The 23,009-nt window shown below is 28.8% G+C and overlaps 1 protein-coding gene across 1 annotated transcript in view; it reads left to right on the forward strand.

The window, feature by feature from the left end:
- Positions 1-2,764: 2,764 nt before the first annotated feature.
- Positions 2,765-23,009, forward strand: part of LOC124369136 — an 80,453-nt gene continuing 60,208 nt past the window's right edge. Inside the window, exons 1-8 of the mRNA XM_046826908.1 lie at positions 2,765-2,929; positions 8,790-8,961; positions 9,964-10,169; positions 11,978-12,189; positions 14,818-14,953; positions 18,369-18,525; positions 19,060-19,166; positions 20,791-21,034. Coding sequence (XP_046682864.1) covers positions 2,918-2,929; positions 8,790-8,961; positions 9,964-10,169; positions 11,978-12,189; positions 14,818-14,953; positions 18,369-18,525; positions 19,060-19,166; positions 20,791-21,034 — 1,246 coding nt within the window. The 5' untranslated portion in view covers positions 2,765-2,917. The remainder of the gene's footprint in view (positions 2,930-8,789; positions 8,962-9,963; positions 10,170-11,977; positions 12,190-14,817; positions 14,954-18,368; positions 18,526-19,059; positions 19,167-20,790; positions 21,035-23,009) is intronic.

A 23,009-nucleotide genomic window follows, 5' to 3' on the forward strand; every position in this document is an offset into this window, starting at 1 on the left:
ATTTACCTTACAATAAATTGTTAAATAAACATATATTTTAAAATTAAAACTGAATAATGACATCCATAGTTAAAAACGGAACATGTTGTAAACTATATCAAATTAAATGTTGAGAAATCAGTGTGCGAACACTGTTCCCTATCCACTAATCTCCTGGGAATGGCAAACTCTCTTGATGTAAAGATTCAAAGCATACTTGATGAAGTATTGTTTAAATACTACTGGGTATACATTGAGTCTCCATCTGCTTAGCAATTGGCCAATATTGCAACCAATTCTGCCTGAAAGATGGAAGATAAGGAGCCCAGAAGTTTGGCCTTTTGACCACCAGTCCCACTCCTTAATCTCTTATATTGATCTATCTATGTACTAGATCTGTGCTCCCCTCTCAAAAGAGGGGCCACCCCGCTGCCATTCTTGGCACTCTGGTATGATCACCTAGAATGGGTGATAAAAGCAGAATTGTTTCGGTATTATATGCAAGCAAAATATAAGCTAACATGAATTTTCCAAATTATTGATTATATTCATAAGTTTTACTTTCCACAATGTACATGTTTTACAGTGTTTACACACAACAGATATTTTTCTTAACAGTGTAAAGATACGGCCATGGGAGTGCATCACATCAGTGATTTCTAAAGTGAGACTGGTACTAAAACTGAAAGTGTTATTTCCGTAGGTGACCTGATCCAGTTTTTTTTTAAATATGTGGTATGCTAGTTAAAGTCATTTTACTTCTCATGTTTTAAGAAAATTCCTCCAAATATGGTGTGATAAAACAGGCGGTAAGAAACACTTAATGCCTTAAACGAGTTGTCAATCCTTCACTTCATTTATCATAGAAGTATTGAATTTTATAATAAAAAGCAGCACATATTCTATGTTGTTGGTCCAAGCCTAACGTGAAATAGTCGATTAACGTAGTTGATACTACTGGCTGCTAGCCTAGGTTTTATCTCAAATCTGCCTGCCACTCTCATCAGAGATCTGTATTGAAGTAAGTGACTGGCGCATTACTGGCTATACTGTTATATTTTTTTCCCGTTGCATTATAAGGAGAATGAAATCTTTTCAGCCTATAATTAAGTATTAAACTGTTATGTTTAAAAAATTTGTGTGAATATAATATCTATTTCACAAATTTACATAAGACAACTTGCATACTTTGTTCCCATGCTTTGTTTTCCTCATTTGGTGTTTATTTGATTAGAAATTAAAACAATTTATTGGAATATTCCAAAATAGTGAATAGTAATTCCAACAAGTAGTGAAATCCAAGTTTTATTCATATAAAACTGTTCCAAAAACAGTATTTCTTTTATTGTAAATTTAAAATATCTTTGTTTCAATCACAATATAAAGAAAATAAAAGCCATATCGCTAACACCTTCCATGCTCAATAAAGGAAACAAATTATATTTTTTTTAAATATATTTAAAAAGGTACTAGTTTAGAATATTGGTTAAATATTTTTACCGATCAATTTTAAATATGCTGGATTCAATGTGTCTATAATAATTAGATTGAGCAACTGGCATGTTGTGTGTGTTTCCTAGCTAAAATATTTTAATAAAATAAAGAGCACTCTGCTACTTATTTAATCTTGTTTCTCATTACATCATAATAGCAATGAATAACTGGAGCAATGATTTTTTAATAATAAATATAAATGTTATATTACCATTTTGTTATTGTTGAATATACTTAATTTTTTAGATTTACTATTATAATTGTTGAATTAGTCTTTTTATAGAAGTGCGGTTTGTGCCATTTTGTTAGTATTGAATGATTTATAAAAAGTGAAAGTTTAATAAAAAATTTTTTGCTATATTTTAAACTTTTTTTTAATATCTGGGGTATACACAACTTTCACTGCACACCAAGTTGAGATAAAATGTCTATTCTTTTAGTTACCTACCATCAATTCTTGTGTAAATCCAGAAGCACACACACATACTTACAGACTATACTTGTTTTATTTTTATTTTAGCAATTTCCAAAATTGATATTCCTACTAAAAACCAAGATTAATTAATTTTGTATTATAGATTACTTTTTATATACTGTGGAGTAGAAAGTAAAAATTACAAAATGTTATTATTAAAAAAAGTATTACAGAAGTCTATATTTTACTAAATTACAATTTCACAGTCCATAATTAAGCATATGGATTTTATAAGATAAATTTTATACTGCCACTAAAATCTAGTTAATTGACATAATCAACTGTTTTTATAGGAATTGAATAATATTACAATTAAATTTGTAAATGGTATTAAATAACAGAATTTTTCTACTGAAGATGATATATAAAATAAACAAACATTACAGACCAGCAAAAGCTAACCCTTATGTAAAATAAGTTTATTATAATTTTGTTAAAATATTATACGATTGTTATTTGAAAAATAATTAATCATTACTATGTTAATTGAATTGTATCTTCAAAAACTGATCCAAATTTGGATTAATTTGAATTTAATAAAATAAGAAACTATATTGTATAGTAAGTTACAGTTATTTTAAAATGGATTAATAAGATATTTCCTATTTATGATTTTCAGTTATTTTATCAAAATATTTTCATGCATGGGTCACATAATTTAAAATTAGTAATGCATCTTCTGTACTTCATTACTACTGTTCTGCATTGAGCTGTACAGACCAGCTCAGAGTTTAGCAGCCTAAAGAACATGTTGCAGTAGCAGTTAGATCAATCAGGTTTCTACAGGAGTGATAGACAACTGTCTACTCTTAAAATAGCCATTTCTTGTGTTGATGAATCGTGATTGTGTGTCATGTTTTCTTAAGCAAAGCCCAGCGTGTTGTTGATTTATGTTACTTTTAGTGCATAAGTAATAAAAGTGTTTTAAACATATACTGTGTTATTAAAGTTATAGAACCACATTGTGACATGGATCCATTTGTAAGTAAAGTAATATATTTTAAAACGTGCTACATTAACAATGGTGTTAAAAAAATTTGTATTAATTTATATATGAGAGATTTTTTATGGATGCCTTAAAAATTTAAATATAGAAAAAAAGTGTAATTCATATAAAACTATGAGATAGTAAAAGTAAAATGCTAGTTTAGATAAATAATGTAAACATAAGGAATATTTGAACTTGTTTTATTTCGTGTTTATATGTACTTTTTTACACATTGTATTGATTAACCTGATTAAGGCTTCTAGACTAAAACCTATTTAACCCTAAGAAAGCTGATACTAAATATTTGACTTTCTTATTATATTTTGACTTTTATTCAAACTATGCATTAATGATTTGTAAAACAGAAGAAGTCATTTATAAATAAACATGAACAGTCTTTCTACTATCAGATATCTATGCAAGTGAATAAAAAGTCTTTTTGGAGGTTTTATGTTGAGTGGTAAGGGGACTTGATAAACCTAACTACAACTCTTTAATAAAGGCATTTTTCATTTAATTTTATTATTGAGATAGGTGGTTATAGTTTTATAATGAAAGTAGTTATTATTCATTTATCCCCAAATGTTAAACCATCCTACTTCGTCAGCCATGCAACGAATGATCTTTATTACATCATTAGTGATGTAATGAAGATCATAACTTATGATTAAATAACATTCTTATCCTCACATGTTAAACCATACTACTCTGTCAGTCACACAACAAATAAATACCATTCAAGCTGATGATCTAACTGAAGCTGAAGAAATCTTGAAATAAAAGTATTGTACAGCGGTGTTTATGATCTGCATTCAATGTTGAGATACCTACATAAAATATGCTGTGTACTTAGAGTGTGAAATGTGTTATAAATTGCTGTCCAACGAAATTTGATTTAATTTGTCGAGATAATTGTTCTGGTAAAACAATATTGAGCAATTATGATCAATCAATTAACATTGATTTGTGAATTTGGTTTGTTGCAAGTAATTTATATGGAATTAGTACTACTTATTAATACTAATTAATAAATATAAATATAAATTACCTGAAACTATATGAATTAAAAAACAAACATTTAAAATAATATTGGCCAATTAAAATTTAGCCACAGAGTAATATGCCTTACCAATGAGGTGGTTTCTATGACATTTTAAAGGCATTTAATGATCTGTTTTTTAGGTCATTTGGCAGTGGCATATACGTCAAGACTGAATAATATGTTAATACAATTTCAGTCAATGGAAGTCACCTACAGTTCTTATAGCTTGTTTCCAATGTCTAAGAATTTGATTTTAGTTTCAAATAGATGTGATGCGGTAAATGCTTATACCTTATCCTATATGGAACTGAATGTATGAAAAATAAACAAGCTTTAGAGTATTAAGGTCACATTAAATGACCATTTTCCGATATGTATAAACAGCAGAAGAAAGTTTAGATATTAAATAATCAATGTGGTTGTGCTAAAGTTTAAAAATTTTATGAATTTAGTAGTTTCAGTATGTTCTAATTGTTAATCACATAAGCATATTAATGGATTTATTTCTTGTGATTGTTTTGTCATACATTTTGCAAAATAATAGTTTTTTATATTCTAAAGTAAATGTTATAAGGGAAAATGAACTAATCTGAGGCAGGTTTAAAATACAAAATAGTTCAACTTCATTAATTGACTTTCCAGAAACTAATAAGTTGGCATCATCAACGTATAAAAAATTTAACTATTTTTAGAAACAATCTGTGGCAGACCCTTTAGGTAAAAAAGAAACAACAATGGTTTAAGCATGGAACCCAGAGGAACACATAATTTAACAATATTTAATTTCAAAGTAATCTTATGTAGACATTTGATTTTTTGTATGACCAATTCCAACACTTTGCTTTCTATTTTTCTAAAAATGATTTAAATAGCTTTAGAACTTTGTCATATATTCTAATATTGTTCAATGTATTTAACAAATTATATACACTATCAAGTGCTCCCTTTAAGTCTATAAATACTACCTGTCTTGTCTCCTCTATTCACAGTTTCAGAAATTGAAGTTGCAAAACCATCTAGTGATGTTTGAGTGGACTTTCCTGGACGAACAGTATTTGGTACCTCATAAAGATAATTATTGTTTCCTAGATAGATAATGATTAATTGAGAATAGACAAATATTTATTGTACAATATGTTTTCTGTTATCACAGTGTAATAAAAAACTGGTACATAGTCAACGATTCAAACTACATAACTAAAGCTTATTCTAAAACATTCAATTTATTACTTTAATTGGTTTCACATAAAATATTAATCTTAAAATTCTTTTTTGAATTTTATAAACATAATTTGAAACAACCAAGTTATCCCAAAACACCATCTTATACCTCAAGTGCGGAAATGTGCACTTATACCTCAAGTGCAGTCTTAATCCTGTCTTGTAGTTTGCTGATCCTTCTACAATTTAATACCAAAACAAGAAGAGCTTAACTTGCAAGTCAAAAATGAGATATGATATTTCGATTTCAAACCGTCATTGAGCACCACACCTAAGATTCTTGCCAATGATACTTCATTTATGCAGTGCTGGATTTACAGATTTTGAGATCTCCCCTTTCCCCATTGTGGGATTTTTTTAAAGCTTTTTCAAATTAACTTTAACCTAAAAATATTAATTTATATTTGCTCTCTATATTTAGCCTATAGAGAGTATATCAATCAGTAACTGAGAGTAATACGGTTGTTTTATGTTTCATAACATTTGTTTGTTTGATGATAATCAGAAATTTAACGTCAATCATTCTATAAGAATAAATATAATGCCTAATGTCCTACATAGATTATTTTGAGTTAAAAACACAATGCATTATAATTCATTTTATGAGAGTAATTGGGATATATAAGACTTTGATGTGCTTATATGTTACTTACAGCCTTATTACTAAAAGACCTTACTTAATATGGCACATAGAACTAACAAATTCTCTTTGTATATGACCAAGCAGATGAAATTTTTAAAAAGCAAACATTTTTACTACTTCATTCTATTCCTAAGCTGAAACCACAAAAAAAATCACAACCCTATTATTCTTTGAGAATTAAATCAAAAATAAATTATAGAAATTTATTTAATGATGAAAAATCTGGTGCTTGGTGGAGTTTGAGTCGTCTCAAAATTTCCGGTTGAATGTTTTTGCATTTAATATACAAGACCATACAATTTTTACCATTATTTATTGTTAAGAATTTTAAAACCAAATTAAAACACGACTTTAATAAAGTGGTGAGAGAACCACTTTATTGTTGCATGATAAACAATGATATTCGAATCCTATATGAAAGAAAATAATTGTTACTTATTACTATTACTATACTATTTACAGCAAGTTCAGTTTCATCACTACATAGGGTTGTAGCTCGGAAAAGGCATGAGGGAGGTCATAAATATATTAACAGGAAAAGTAATGGCCCCAAAACCAAGGCTTGGGACACTTCGAAATTTAGAATAAAAATCTTGTCATAAAAATCAAAAAAAGTTTGTCATTCCAGATTTTTTAGAGTTAATTACTTGCTGCTTCCTGACTTTCAGATAGAGGCATAACCAATCAAATACGTTGCACGAATACAATAAAAATGTATTTATTCTAAAAGTATACTGTGATAAACACAATAAAATGCTATGGATAGGTCACATAGAACTGAGACTCATTGCCTGAAGAAAGTTCTACTGTTTTCATTAAGAAGTTTGTAAAAGAAAACACAGAAGCTATTGTTGATGATTTTATATGGAAACTTAATTGTTTTTTACTAAGACTTTTAAAAAGTTTAAAAAAAGTGGTGTTAGCAAATTTTAATTAATCAGGCAAAATTCCTGTTTGAAAAAATATTAATTAAAAAACATAAAGAATGTACAATCAATGAAGCTAAGGTCTATATGACATCATGTCATTTAATTGTTGGAATTTAATCCCAGCCAGCTGAATTGGTATTCCCTAGTATCTTGGGTACTCTGGTAGTATTATTGGAAAAATGTTTGGGCAGTGAACTTTACAATGTTGATGACGTGTGACACTGTGAGATCGATCATTCATTTTCGGAGTATGCTCACACCTGGAGAGTGAGGACATAGGCACTGACTGCACGGGTTTGACACTCTGCCATCTTAGCAGCAATGGAAAACTCAGGTCTATAATCAGGCTTGGCAAACTTCTGTATGGGATGTACGGAAGGGAGGAAATAAGAAGAGTAGTTTCCGCGTCCAGAGGGGCATAGTGGTCATTAGTTCCCCTAGCAACAAGCTATCCTCTTGATGAAGTAATTTGTTTCTTGTTCCGTAACAGCATTTCCTAGCATTGTTTCATTACTTTGTTTTTCTTTGGAAAGTATTTTTAAAAGTTCTTTCCTGTCAAGTTTCAATTTACATACGGTCTCCAGAAGCACTCGTAAATATATCATAACAATTACCTAGTTTACATAAACATTTAGAGGCTAGAAGCAGCAGAACAGTTATAGGAGTTTGTCATATTTTGTTATTAACTCTTTAATACATGAACAAATCCATGGCTGGTACTTTGACATTAACATTAGTATTGACTTACAATCCTTAGAAATATTACAGCTTAGAGTAGAATGTTTGTGTCTCATGGCGAAATATAAATAACTGGTGTAAAACTAGGCTGAATTAATAGATAGGAAATGTCAAAATTTACTTTAAAATAATCAAAAATTTAAGTTCATTCGGAAAAACTTTGAACAGTAAAACATGTAATGAACTTTTTAAAGCTATAAAAGCAATTAACATATAAACAGTTAAAATATATACAGATGGCTAATAGTAAAACATACAATTAATTTAAAAAATTCTTATAAAAATTAAAGTATATACTAACAATTTATATATAGATAAGTAAGGGTTTTTTTTAAATCAAGAAATTGTACTGCATTATTTATATTACTTAATTCAGAACAATTAAATACTCTATTAATTAATCAAAACAAACTTATACTGTACATTTAAACAGAGCAATAATTTTCCTAAAAATTCCCTCATGAATATTTCGTTGGCTACAATCGCTCCTGGATAGTATGCAGACAGAATGTCTGAATGGTGGGTGAATTACAGCTTGGAGGATTCAGGTAGCATGAGAAACTGGATAGGCCAGTGGAGTGATCTGTAAGTTAGGTTACTAATTATGAAGTTGATGCAGTGCAGCTGGCTGACTGCAAGTACATGAGATCTGAAGAGTGCGTCACCTTTCTTGTGCATGGCTCTGATATGTAGTCCCAGAATGTACTCACTTCCTGTTACAAAATAAATACGTGATTCACATAGACACCTGCTGAATATTTACTAAAAAACACTTTTACATACTACTTGACAAAAAACAACTAAAACATCACATAACAGAGCAATAAATCTATTGATTCTTCTGTTAAGTGTTACCAGCAGTAGAGTATAATATATAATTAGAATAGTCTATCTTATAAAAATAATGAAATAAAATAGAAAACTAACTATTTGTGCAGTGCAACAAAATGACTTACTTGGTTAAATTAAATCAGAAACATAATATGTATGATATAGCTGTTAATAATTATATTTATTTCAAACGTAATAGGAGAGTTGTTACATTTAAGTAATTACTTCATTGGTTTCTTTCCATTATAACATTATTAACATTAACATGTACTGTTATGTTAAAGTTAAAAAAATACCATTTTGTATCGAAAGTGTCCAAAGTTGTACATTTCATATGAAAGCAACTACCTAGTAAAACTCACTTTTCTTTTACTTGTACAATTCAAAGTGGATTACCGCTATACATTAGTTTACTTGTTACTTTCTATAATAAGAAATATTTTGTACAGAGTGAGATAGCAGTGAGATGGAAGCCGTTGTTTATCTATTCCATAATGTTGCTGGTCCCACACGCCCAGTCGCACACCCTGGCTCAGAGGTTTGTGGCAAGACAAGGGTTTTACGACAAAGTAAGGAGTGCCAAACAAGAGGTCTCTGATAACTTTTACAAACAACCTAAAGGTAAAAGTATTTTGACAAGAAAGTATTTAGTACCTTAAATTATGTGCTATTTTTGCTGTCATAATCATAATTACAGATTTTTTTCATTTCTAAGTAGTTTATAGCAAAAAATAAATAATTTGTGAATGAAACAGTTATGTAAAAGTATAAAATCACTGCTTTTAAACTAATTATACTCTTATAGTTACAAACTGTAACATTCCTTATAATCTATTTCTTTTCAGTATTTCTTATATTAGTTGTTTTTCATTCTTCGTGGCTGAATTCTTTAATTAAAATCTCTGCAATATTGAGATTGGGTGTTCCGCTTTGATTTCATATGAACCTAATTAATTGTCTTAATCTTACTAACGAATGAATAACTGCATGACTGAATAACTGTACACCTAAGCATGAAACCAAACTAACATTTTGTTTTCTCTGTGTTCCATGTCCTTTTTATGTAAAGTATCTAAACATCCAATTTATTTAATACTATAAAACATAATGTGTAGCTGTGGCTTTATTAAAATACACAAACCGTCTCATTAAAATCTTAATTTTGTTGCTTTTAGAATATAAGGTAAATTATTTTAAATCCTAATGTTTAGTAATCCACATAGGGTAAAATTGAAATACAACAAACCAAGTTTGCAGAATTTTTACTGTAAATAGTATTATTACTAAAAGCTATTTTATTGTCAATCAGTAAAAGCTACTAATTTTTAAATATTTTATTTTTAAAGCCATAAAAGGTGTATTTAAATTTTTATGAGGTATTAATTCTATTTGTATATTGGTTTATTTCACTATGATTCACCAACTTATTTCATGAGATTCTGGGATATTGTTATTTATTTTTAACCCCACATAAGAACAACTATAAACTTCATCATACATTTTTATGAACTTCCATGCTTGGTTTTGTATTACAGTATTAATTGTTCTTTTATAACTAAATTTACAACTGGGAGATTTATTGGCAATTTTAGTTGTTATAAACTTGTCATTTTTTTGTTTCAGGAATGACAAATGACATAACTATGGTTACAACTATGTTATGGTCAAAGCAGCTCAATATGTCTTCTGAATATCCCCACATATTGAGAGCTGCCAATCACACTCAGATATTGAGTGGAGATCAGCTGTGGGAAGTGAAACAAGAACAGCTCTCACATATTATCTTACTGCCCACCAATTTCAAAGACATGGATGTGCAACTCGTTCAGGTTAAGATACTCATAATAAAACAATTTTCAGCTATCTCAAAGCAGTGCATATTTTACAACAGCCATAGTTTTTCATAATTTCACAAAAGAAATGTTCTTATTAACAGAGTTTTTTAGGTTTTTCACATACTCTAAAATAAGGGCTAACAAATGATCTGTCATAAAAAAGATATACACTGGAACTCTTCTAAATTTTTCCCTGATAGCTTAAACATACAGAATGTCATAAAAAAATAACAAGCATATGGTACCAATGTAAGATGAGCTGAGCTGAAAGAGCAGAATTCAAAGGCTCTTTTGTACATCTACTCATACATGGTTAGGAAACTTCCAAACCATCCACGAAAGGAATTTCTTCAACACAGTTTCAATTCCTGTTTCTGTGTAACCTTTTCTAATCAATGGTGGAAACATAAATCTTTGTTTTTGAAAAATCAGGCGATCCACATTACAAGAACCAAGTTCCATCTAGCTTTTAGAACAACAATGCTTAATTTTAAAAGAAGATCGACAATTTAGAATCTATGATATAACAAAGATTCTACACAATGTGCTTTCTCTCAATTCTAATGCCCCTAATCGCATAAAAAAACAAAAGGATTCATTTTAGGAATAAAAGCAACTCCCACCATTTTACTAGTTTTTCAGGGGTATGTGGTTGATTTTAGGTCACCCTCTGGCAGAATCAATGGCTGAGTTTAGAACTAAATGATCTATCACCTCTATGATTGGTATAAAGACCTCAATATCATCAAGCATAAAGCTGGACCTAACATTTCAAGATAGATGTTATGCTATTAATAAACAATAAGAAATAAAGAGGATCCAATTGTAGTCCTAGGGCACTCCTGAACTGGCAATGAAACTATCAGAATATACTCCACCAAATTATACTCTAAATATTCTCTCTAAAATATAGGAGTTCTTTCAGTTATCAGGATCAGAATAAAATTAAATATCCAGAATCCTCTTAAAAATGTAGACGTGTTTGCCTTTTAATCTAAGTAACAACTTGATCTTGTTGCTCAACTAGAGGACCAGTCACTGCTATACAATGATGATGAGTTGGTGGCAGTCAAACAACCTCCCATGTATCTGTGCTAGTGGAGAGAGATAGATGGCAAACTCTCTTATATGGACTGCACCCAGAATTTTTGCTAATATCTTTGGTACTGCGACTGTGTCAGAAATTGTTCTAAAACTAGACAAAGTATAGGATCGTTTTTTTAGAATTGGTATAACTGCTGTGGTTTTCCAAATATAAGGAAACTGTCATATCAATAAACTACATCTGAACAATAATACAAGCAAAGCATAATAATTGATGTAGTATATATGTTTGATCAGTGCTCAATTTTTAGAAGTAGAGGGAGCAGAACTACAATCTTACGAGGGCCTAGAGGGCGTGGATACCTTGCAGAAGGAAGGAGGATTAGGGGCTCTCTGAAATTTTTGAAAATGTAAGGTTTAATATAGGTCGATATAGTAATTTTGTGCACTTCTGAGTTGCAAACCATTAGGAAAAAGCAAAATGTTGAAAATCCTCAGTAAAAATTAGAAACATGTTTTGCCGCTAAAAATTACAAATGCATTGTCTTACAAGAACTCTCTTTAAGTAAACAATTATAATGGCAACAATATGAAACTGCTTTTGAACCATAATGTAAAAACTATCTGAACAAGTACAACAATCACAAGAAAGAGCTAATTGATATAGTATTGTATTGTTAATGTTAATATATAGAAGTAAACTACACTTACTGAATATTTAGATGATCATTTCATAATTATTGTTTGTTTAATTTTAGGGTACTGAATGGCACAAAACACAACTGCTTTTGGTTTGTTTTAAAAAACACAGATGCAGTTTGTTCATCACTAACCATACACATAGCTTTTCCTACCGTCAGTCCATTTCTGATTTTGGAAACCCAATCGATGCTCAGTTCTTTGAACAGCAAAACAGTCTGTTCCTGGCTGTGCTATATCAGCAGCATAACAGTACGGATTCGAAACTCAGGTTGGTGTGCATCATTTTATATTAGCTAACAATTTATGTTAATAGTGAGTTATTCACTCCAGTGTTTGGTGTTGAGGCCAGTGCCATTTTGTTTTCATCTTCATTAGAATCAATGTCCATTTTTATGCAAACAATTCATGAATAAGCAAATGTTTTTGGTTCTTCATATTGGGTAGCTATATAATTTAAGCAATAAATAAATTTTGGTAAGATCTTTATTATTTTGACCTACGGTTGACATGAAATAAGTATTACTAAATACAGAAGATCCATGTATGTGTACTTTTTATTTTCTGGTTTTTTTGTGTGAAACATTTACATTTGTGGTATTGTAAATCACAGGATAAGCTATATCAGCAATCCATAAAACTGTAATTTTGTGACACAAACTAACATTTTAGTTGAATTTCTTAGTTTAAATATAGATGAAAATTTTCTCCGGGAATAATATAGATTATTTTTAAGGGGCTTTCATTTATTGCATACATACATACTGTTCACAAATAATCTGACTACAGGTTTTAATTGAGAAGGTGCTTTCTAAACAACTAATTAGCACCACTAAACTAGTAACGTTTGTGTTATAAATAAATTAGTATTTTAAAATTTGACCTAATCATGCCTTCAATACTGAAATTATTGTGAATGTGAATATAGGTCCAGGAGTGTTGCGTTTCATAAGATAATTTCGACTGTCTAAAAATAATTAAACATAAACAAACACTGGGTAAAGGGCAAATTACCCTGGGGCTGGGGGGGGGGTAATTAATAATAGATAGAATACAACCAATGATTTTTTGATTTTTTTTCACACACACTGTAATTTATATTGTATTTTTGAAAGCACATCATTCAACCATACTTCAAATATAATGTTCTATACAAACAGATAAACACAATATTATATAGTATATAAATTTAGTGTTGGGCTCTATATATATATTGCAATTAATTTCAAACGTGAAGATATAAACAAATATTGTGACCCTTGGAACACTCCAATTAAATTTACTTACCGGTACTATTAATATTTTACTTGAAGATTGTACAACAAATAAAAACAGACATTAAAAACAGGTAGTTTTTCCTGTACGTTTTAGTTTCACTTAAGTTTGTCTTCATTACTAGTTATTTCTAAGGAGTACATTTTTATGAAATCCATGGATAAGATGCTGGATTTTTTTTAAAGTTGCTGATCCCCTGTTAAGCCTCATTTTGCCCATCCTTATGGGCTACTGGTCTGTGGGAAGATCTTGTAAAACAGAATAAGGAAGAGATTCAATATTATGGTCACAGACAGGATTTGAATCTGCACTAACTCTAACACATATCCAAATTCTGACATCTTAGACCATGCAGCCATCGGTTAATTTAAACGTACCATTAAACAAAATATGAATATCTTCCCACTCTTCTTTGCTTATTCTGCCATTGAATATCACTTGGTTGCAAAACTTATTTTCAACATTTAATGCAATGTTGTTTATATTTTTAGACAGTCCTTAGTATAATACATTATTAGTATCCATAGTAAAATATCCTCAGTACAATAATACTTCAAATAAAGTCCATTGATAAAGATAGTTGTTACTTACTTTGTTTTATAAGTAAGTAATTATAAGTTTATAATTTACTTACTTATAGTTTTTAATCAATTTTAATTTAATTACTTAAGTTATTAACTTTTTGTAATATTAAATTTTATAAGTACTTTGTTTTATTATAATCTCCATACTCATAGTTTACAATTATCTTTATACAATAAAGTCAGATGGTTAATACACTATACAGAAAACTATTTTTATAATGCATCATGTGGCTCTAATCAGTTAAGAGTGTTGACTTGGAATGCAGCTGAATGTATCAAAAGTTTTAACTGTACATTTGGTGCAACCTAACCAATTAACTCTTTCCAGGTATTTTCCACTAATAAAACTCACTTGACTAACATTTGAAAAATGTCCTTGCCCTAAATGATATTTTTGTTTATTAACACTTAACTGGCATCATGTCAAAAAGTTAAACAACAAGCGTCATATGTCTGAGGGACACCATTATATATTTTAGGTATAAACAACATTAAGAGGAAGCGTAATCAATTTTAATCACCTAAAATACTAAGAGCACATAATTTTAATATGTCTGAAAATTAAATATTTTGATTAGTAGACTGAATTTGATTTACAAAAATATTTTTATGAGGTAACAATAATTTTAGATAAAACTGATAAATGTACAGTATTTAAATCTGCGTGGGAGGAGTATTAGTTTTTGTGTCCGTCAGCGAGACAAATGATGCTAGTTAATGGTTAATGCAGATCATAGAGATACAAGTTTGACTATTATGTTCACTTGTAAGATAGCATATTTAATCGAACACGACTAAATTTTGACTAGCAGATTGACCAGTTGACATGATTCACTTACAATTGCATGGCAATTATTCATACAAAGATTGTTTTTGCCTCAATTTGACATTGGAGACAATGAACCAATTGTTGTGTACGATCTATGTTCAGTTACACCTTGTGTTATAAACAAAGCTAATTGAACTGATAAAAAGAATCTAATAAAATATTAATTTTGTTATTATTCCTTTCTTATATAAAATGTTGAGTCATGTTTAAGGATCTATCGCTGGAATCTGTCCCTGGACCTGGAGCCTACGCCTATCATATCTTCATCTGCTTTGTCTCTCATTGTGTTCAATTGTGGAGAAAATGTTCTATTTGTTCTCGGTTGCTCTGAGTACAACCAAGTAAAGGTATCATTAACCAATCAGGCTAGTAAATCAGTAATCAGTGTGTTTTTAACCTATGACCTGACAAGTGTAAGAATAAATCTTGTCAAAATTATTATATTAAATTAATATTTTTAATTTTTTAGCATCACAATACATTATCATAATTATATGATATTTAATATGTTATCAAGTAACTGTCAAATACCATAATAAATAAAATACTGAAAAATTACAATAAATCAACAGCAATAATAGTATGATGAATAAAACAACAATCTAGTGTATGTAGTAATAATCAGGACTGCATTACTTAATTGTAAAACTATAATTATCTACACTAAGGGCTATGAAGTACAAAATATCTTTATTAATATATTATATGTAATATTGTGTATCAACATGTAATAGGCAATATTATTATTATGTTAATAATAATAATGAAAATATTCCATAATATTTAACATATGGTTGTTAAGGAATAGAATGTAATTTTCTCAAAAAGTTGATGAAGAGTCCTTCTAAGTTTATTTGGAGGAGTCTTGAATATTTCATACATGTCTTGAATATTTGTTGATAGCTTGCTATAAAATTTTGGTATCAAGTACTAGGCAAGTGTAAAACAAAGTAAATGCTGTACAGGTTTTATACTATGTTTTAGATTGTGTTAAGTTTGTAGACTGGCTGCCTCTCCACATATATGTAAAGTTTAGATTTTATTGAGTATGCTAACTTCAAGATACAGCATCTGTTATTTTTTTTTTTAACCTTTCAAGCAATACAACTTTTTGCACTTGATACATGAAGGTATTCCAGCTGAGTTCTTACAGCCCTTTTAAGAATAAATACATTATCAGTGTAACATGTGGAATCCTATGGTAATAAAAAATAATTCATATTTGAGAAGAAATATGTATGGTAAACTGCAGGTTGAATTTTTATAATTCTTAAAGAAAATATTATCAAACAATGTTTTTGTAGTAAAATAAATAAAAGAACAACACTTTGAAATATGGAAAATGCTGATCTAGATTGTGATCAATTCCAGTACCTACCAAGAAAAGTTGCTGATTCATCTTGGACTGAAGAATCTATTCTACTTCTTATTATTTAGTAATGTTTTAAAATACTCTTTTAAATTCAATTACAAGTTAACAATTCCTTTATTTAAGATAATTATGCTATAATTTATTTGGTCAGTATAATTTCTTCTTCGTTTTCAAACATTTTGGAATAACTTTGATAGTAATGGTTTTACTGTAGCATATTTTAATTTTACTGGACATGTGCTTTGTGCCAGTAGTAATAAAAGCCTTCACCACAAAGATATTTGGTCAGGACTGTCAAGGAATAAAACAAAATAAAAACTGACACAATATAAAAAATAATAATATATTCATGAGTTATCTGGTAATGATCTAAACTTTTAAACTTAAAAGATGATCAGGAGATAGCACTGGTTTGGCATGTCAGAATTAAACAATAAAGTATCAACACAGAATACAGTAGAACCCCTCATATCCGGCCTCGGTTTTACCGCACCTCGGTTTATCCGGCCACTTCTCGGAAGCCAATATCGAAATTTATTTACCACGGCTTGCAGACGCGCAGTTGCACGCACTAGTCTCCCACGACTCTTGCGTTATTTTGGTCTATCTATTTGTTTACATTTTCCTGTTTTGTCCTCAGTTGAGCTAATAGGTTTAACCTGTAAACAGTTCGTTGATTATTTCCAGTGCAGTTAGTACAGTACAGTACAATTGTTTTGTTTCGTCAAGTGCTGTGTACTGTAGGTTGGTTTATCCGGCCGAATCGTTATCCGGCCAGGGGCTCGGTCCCGTGGTGGCCGGATATGAGGGGTTCTACTGTATATAGTTTAATTAATAGGAAAGTTGTGTTAAAAATACTTATGAAACCCTATCATGAATTATTTAAACTACAAAAAGAATAAAATTATTTTGATATCAAAGTCATAATGAAATTAGTCAGGATAATAACCAACACCTTTGATTAAAAAATGAGGAATGTTAAAAGAAGAGCAATGGAAATGGAAAATTGATTGAATTAAATGGTTTTATTGATAATAGTCTTTGTGATTACGGGTTCGTTATTATTTCCTATAATGCGAAGGAATGGATACAAATGATGATCAAAATTTACATAAAGTAATTTACATCATTATATTTATATATAAGTGAGTGTATAAGACTATTGGAAATCAATCTGGTCAATGCAAAATGCAGTTGCAGGTGGAAACCTTTGATTAGTAAAAACCAACTTTTTATAAAAACTGCCTGCAATTCTATTGCATTAATTAATTTGGTACTATGAAAATAAAATTTAAAAAAAATAAATAGTCTATTAAGTGTTAATAAAACACTAATATGAACCTGATGTTCAATATAAAAAGGCCTAAAAAATACTCTCACTTATTTACGTGAAACCTAGATGAATAATCAATACGTAAACAACCTTCCACAAAATATAAAACTAAATATAACACGTAATCAATAAATTATAAATACATTGTGAAGTCAATATGATAGTTCATAATATAAGTTTGACCAGCCAAATCCTGTTTTATTTGAAAAGTAGCCTATAATGAAACAAGAAAATTCACATTCAGTAGTAATCTATGTAAATAAATAAAATAAATGTACTCCTGTATCAATAAGTATGTAAGTATTAGTTGTAAAACATTCAACATTTATTAATATTCTGTCTAAAAAATCATTTTATATGTGAAATTTTAGACGATCTACCATATAGCATTACTAACTTGAAATTTTTAAATTAACTTAATAAATTGAGCACCTTTACTATTATACTGAGTGTTTTTAAATAGTATTTAAAAACACTCACTGATGCCTACAGTGTGAATTAACATAAGTTAACTATTCTACATATTGGCAAATGTCAACAGCCTACTGACCATGATTTAAATTAGAGGGCAAATTTAACATATTTCAATTAAATTTAAATGTAGTCAATCTGCCTAAATTTATTTATGATATGGATAGATATATTTAAATAGTGCATATTATATTACTTTATCCATATCACAAAGCTAGCCAGAATATTCTGTTCTAAGGTAATAATTCTATAAATAGTGTTATTATTTGAATTTATTTAATTTAAAGTGTTAATACATATTTATGAATCCTGCACAATATAGATCAAATTTTTAAAACATTCAATACAGTATTTCACAATAAAGTTATGGCACTGATCATGTAGAATTGTGCATACAGCTTTAGACAGTTAAAATAAGTCAGAATAAATTTAGAAAATGTTTGTGACACTGCTTATGAGACCACTATTTAGAGTAATTCAAAATCCATTATTTTATAATTATTTATCATATGGTTTACATTATAATTTATAGTATTAAGTAATCAAAATGTATTTACTAACAGTTAAAATACTTGTCATTTCTCAGTTCTCATCTGAAGTATGGTGTCGTAAACCTGATGGAAATATATTTAGAGTCCAGTATTTGCCAGCAAACAAGTATATAACATATTTTACACAGAAAGATGAACACTTTCTTTTGGTTTCAAAACAAAAAAGTGCTACAGCAATTTACTGGTGGGAAGGTAAATATGGTGTAAAGTTATGTTTTGAATTTTTTCTAATTCCATGAAATTAGTTAGGGTAATCCTGGCCTGATTTTGTTACTGTGTTAGGTTTGTATAATATTATTTAGAATGATATATAGAGTTTAAAAGATTGCTTTACTGTTTTACACAGGATGAACTAACAAATATTATTAGTTCTACACAAAACAATAAAACAAATTAGACAGAAATATGTTGTTTAATATAAAACATGATTGTGTATATTTCAACAATTTTCCAATTTGTATAAAATCTATTCCAAAACGTAAACTTTTTTCATTGATAGCAAGAAAAACTATAAATGGAGAAAGATCTTTTTCAAGGTTGGTGATGAACAGTTCTAAGACCCCTCTTGACAGAGTGTCAGACTCTGTCCCAGTCCAGTCCTCTGTAGATTCCCAAGTCACCTTACAGTTATGGCAAATCTAGATATTCTTTTCAATGCTCAATATTTAATAGAGTTTTTGTTACCAATTAGAAAATTATTTTAAATATGCATCAATTTTGTTTCAGGAAATGAGTTTATTGAGTGGGTAGCTGTGGATAAATTGTTGGAATACACTAATGTATTTGTTTGTTACAACATTAAGAATACAGCGTTCTTTGTATTTACTAATGGTGTAAGTAAAATTTTACAATCTGCAATTCTGCTCCAGTTATTAAAACTGAAAAAATTCATTTTTGTTATAAAACAGTGCTTTAACAGGATTTTCCTTTATTTACTTGGATTAAACTTGCATGTATGTTATACTAAAGGGGAGTTGTGACAGAATGCCCTTGGAACTTTTGAGGGAGTCCGCAACAATTGAATGAAAGAAGTTTGGCAAAGTCGTTCAGACCAAGAATAAAACATACTTTAATGAGACAATTTCATGCTTTGAATGCATGTTTCAATATTATTACGAATTTTAGTTATTGTTATTCACATTAATTGCATAGTATATACAAAAATATTTTAAATAGTAATCTGAAAAATAAGACAAATCCAATTTTGAAAAAATTAAAATATTAAATACAGATTACTAATAAGAAAATTACAACTGTGTCATTTAAATTTAACATATGTTTAAAAGGTCCACATGTGTATATCTCATTGTTTATTATTTATTTATTTATTTAGAGGTTAATGTACACTGAAGATGGTTAAAAACCGAAACACATGTATGTAATAAAAAGTTTTAATTTAAAGGGTTTTAGTTATTTTCATTACATTAATATAAATAGATAACCCTATAAGTGGAGTTAATAACATAATACATACAAAAAATATTTTTATTTTACTTTATTTTCATACCACTTCCTTTATTTCTATTGTTTTGTCACTGGATTGGTCTAAGGCTATTATTTTTTTGTATGGTTTATATTAAAATGTATAGTATTAAGTAAGTAAGATGTATCAACATTAACTAACAATTAAAATACTTGTAATTTTTCCCAGTTCTCATCTCAAGTCTTGACCTGATGGAAATATGTTCAGAGTCCAGGATTTGTCAGTATAACCCACTTTACTAAAAAAAATTATATTTTTCCTTATTATAAAACATATTGTATATTTCAATGATTATAATCTGTTTGAAAATGTAAACTTTTTCATTGGTAGCGTGAAAAATATAATGGAGAAAATATTGGTAACTACTTTAATAGGTAGTTAGTTCAAAGCATTAAATGTTTTATCTTATAATTGTAGTATAAAATAATATATATGTGTTAATAACTTGGCTTTACTCATATAACCTCTGATTGTTTTAGCAACTGCATTGTGATGATTTAAACTGTTGAATAAGCTGAAAAAACTGTTAGAAAAATGCTGAAAAAGTGCTCACTGTGCATTGTTACATGTGTTGCAGGATTGTATTTTCTAATTGTTCAAATGTATTTATGTGATTTCTTCCTATTGTTGTATTACCCTTGTTACAAGATTTCAGTTTATGTTTTTGTCTATTATTTTTTCATTGGCCTCAGTTAGATCTTCAGTTAACTATTTTAAAATGCTATTCAAATTTTCCCCTTCACTGGTTGACTCCTGATTGGTTACTACTGTTGACTTTTATATTCACTGTCAACACATTTAAATTGTTGCCTTTATTGAACATTCATGATGATAACATTTATGTTATTATTTTCTTCAGTCATACACATTGAACTAACGTATAATATGAACATTATAACAACTATGGTATGTTATTTCTTTAAAAACTTTTTAAATGTAGATGTTTGACACGTAACTTCAATATATTTTTGCAGCCGTCTTTTAAAATTTATGTTATGATTTCAACAAGACTGGAAAAAGTATTTGAAATGGATAATTATATGGACCAAACTGATGAACACTTGAGTAAAGATGAACTCCAAGATCTAAAAATTATCAAACTGATAATGTATGAAGAAAACAAGAAAATATATATACTTGTCCAATCAAAAGTAAAAGAAACTAATTTTATAACACTTATAAATGTCCATATAAAGTTCTCAAATCCATATGAAACTGGTAAGTAACAAAAGCACTTCATAAACAATTATCAGTGTATTTTTAATAAACATACAAATTAAAATGTTAAAATTGTGAAAGTTCCAATTACTCGTGCTGATATTCGTGCAGCAGGTCACATCTAACTGGCACTAGGTAAGACGGGATAAGAGGTCTTATTGATGTTGTTTCTGAAGCCAACACTAATGATTGCTACTCTTAGTCATCACCTGTTTCTTCAATTTAGTTGTCACCTCAAACAAAGTCGTTTAACAAAAATATGCCAATCTCATAATAGTTTCCAGTCTGATTATCTATGTAAATAGTTTCTTTTGCTAGTACAATTAAAAATATTAATATGTTAATGATTTGATGTATATAAATGTGTTGTAATTTATGCTGTAATGTTATTACTAAAAGTTATAAAATAATTCAATTAATTATACTAGTATATATGTCAATCACAATTGAAATGATACTTTTACTTCAATAAGTTCCTTTTATCATATAGCCCATGTTCTATAACAATAATTTTATTGGCTCAAAAAATACATTGTTTACAAATAAATTATACTAGATTGAAGTTTAAATATTATCTTTAGTAATATTTGTTTTTCTCAGATCTTCAGCAATACAGCCCTTCTTTATTGTCTAAGTAGTTTATTAATCTTTTTTATTTAAAGTAGTATATAAATTTTGCATAAATTTATCTTCTAGCTAGGGAGCTCTTGAAACTAAAAATCTCCTTAATTGAGCATTTTGTATAGTTGATAATTTTTATATTCATATTCTCAGGGAGTGAGTTAGGGTTAGTTGGCAACTAAATAGGTTTTTATTTATTTCGAAATCCCTTATTTTGTCTACCACACACAAAAAACTACTTTGAAAATTGAAAAATGTCATGGGTTCTAGATGTAATTTAAATTATATTTGTTAAATAATGAGCAATTTTAGGTAGCTACCAAAAAGATTGTTTCATTTCAAGAATTATTCACTACAGAACTCACAGTGGATAGTTATATTTAAATTTTTTTCACTTCATAGGCTATTATAACATACTCATATTAAAATTAATAATCCAATTAAAAATTTAAATTACAGTAAGTTTACATTAGTTTTAAGAAAAGAGGGAAAAATTGACTACTTGAATGTGCTAGCAAGTGTGAGCTGTGGATTTTTAACTATTCACCGATCTTGAAGCAAGATGTGAGTGTGTGAGCATGTGCTCATATTATGTGGACAAGCCACCCCATTGCTATCTCTCAGTAAGGCAAGATGCATGTGAATACCACTGTCTTGCCTAATAGACATTTGATCACACAAAATATTATTGTTTTATAAACATAAATTTATGGCATTGTTAATAAAGTCAATTCTCCACAATCATTACAGAATTCTGCATAGTCTAGTTTTCCAATTACTCAATTACTCTGTGATTTATCTAGAGCACATTTTCCCGTGTATGATTCTTTCAGACAGAATATAAGAATATAAACACATTTAAACAGGCTGTTTTGAAAACATTTATGGTGATTAAGATCTCTGAGTAAGAACGTTACTGACAAAATCTTTTTACAAATACTGTTGATCTGATTATCCGATGATAAAATTTTGTTTAGGTTTACATATACCAAAACACTTTCAATGTAACTTCTGAGAAGACATGTATAACACAAGAGAGTTCTTGAGTATTTACTGCCTTAAAATTATGGCAATTAAAAGTTAATTGACTGTAATTAATTTTAAAGGAGTTGTAATAAAAGCATTTGAAAGCAAAAGCCTGAACTGGCTGTATACCAAAACTAGTTTTCATCATCATATATTATGAGATCTGAATTTCTAAGGAACTTCTCGTTTAATGTATTATCAAATCAAAATCGTTTATTCTCCGAAAACAAAATTTACAAATGATATATATTAATATATTCATTGTCTAAAAATATACAATTACAATAAATATTTGGTTTTTGCCGTATATTGTGTAAAATAACTTTAT

Source organism: Homalodisca vitripennis, chromosome X (assembly GCF_021130785.1).
Source record: "Homalodisca vitripennis isolate AUS2020 chromosome X, UT_GWSS_2.1, whole genome shotgun sequence".
NCBI classification, from domain to species: Eukaryota; Metazoa; Arthropoda; class Insecta; order Hemiptera; family Cicadellidae; genus Homalodisca; species Homalodisca vitripennis.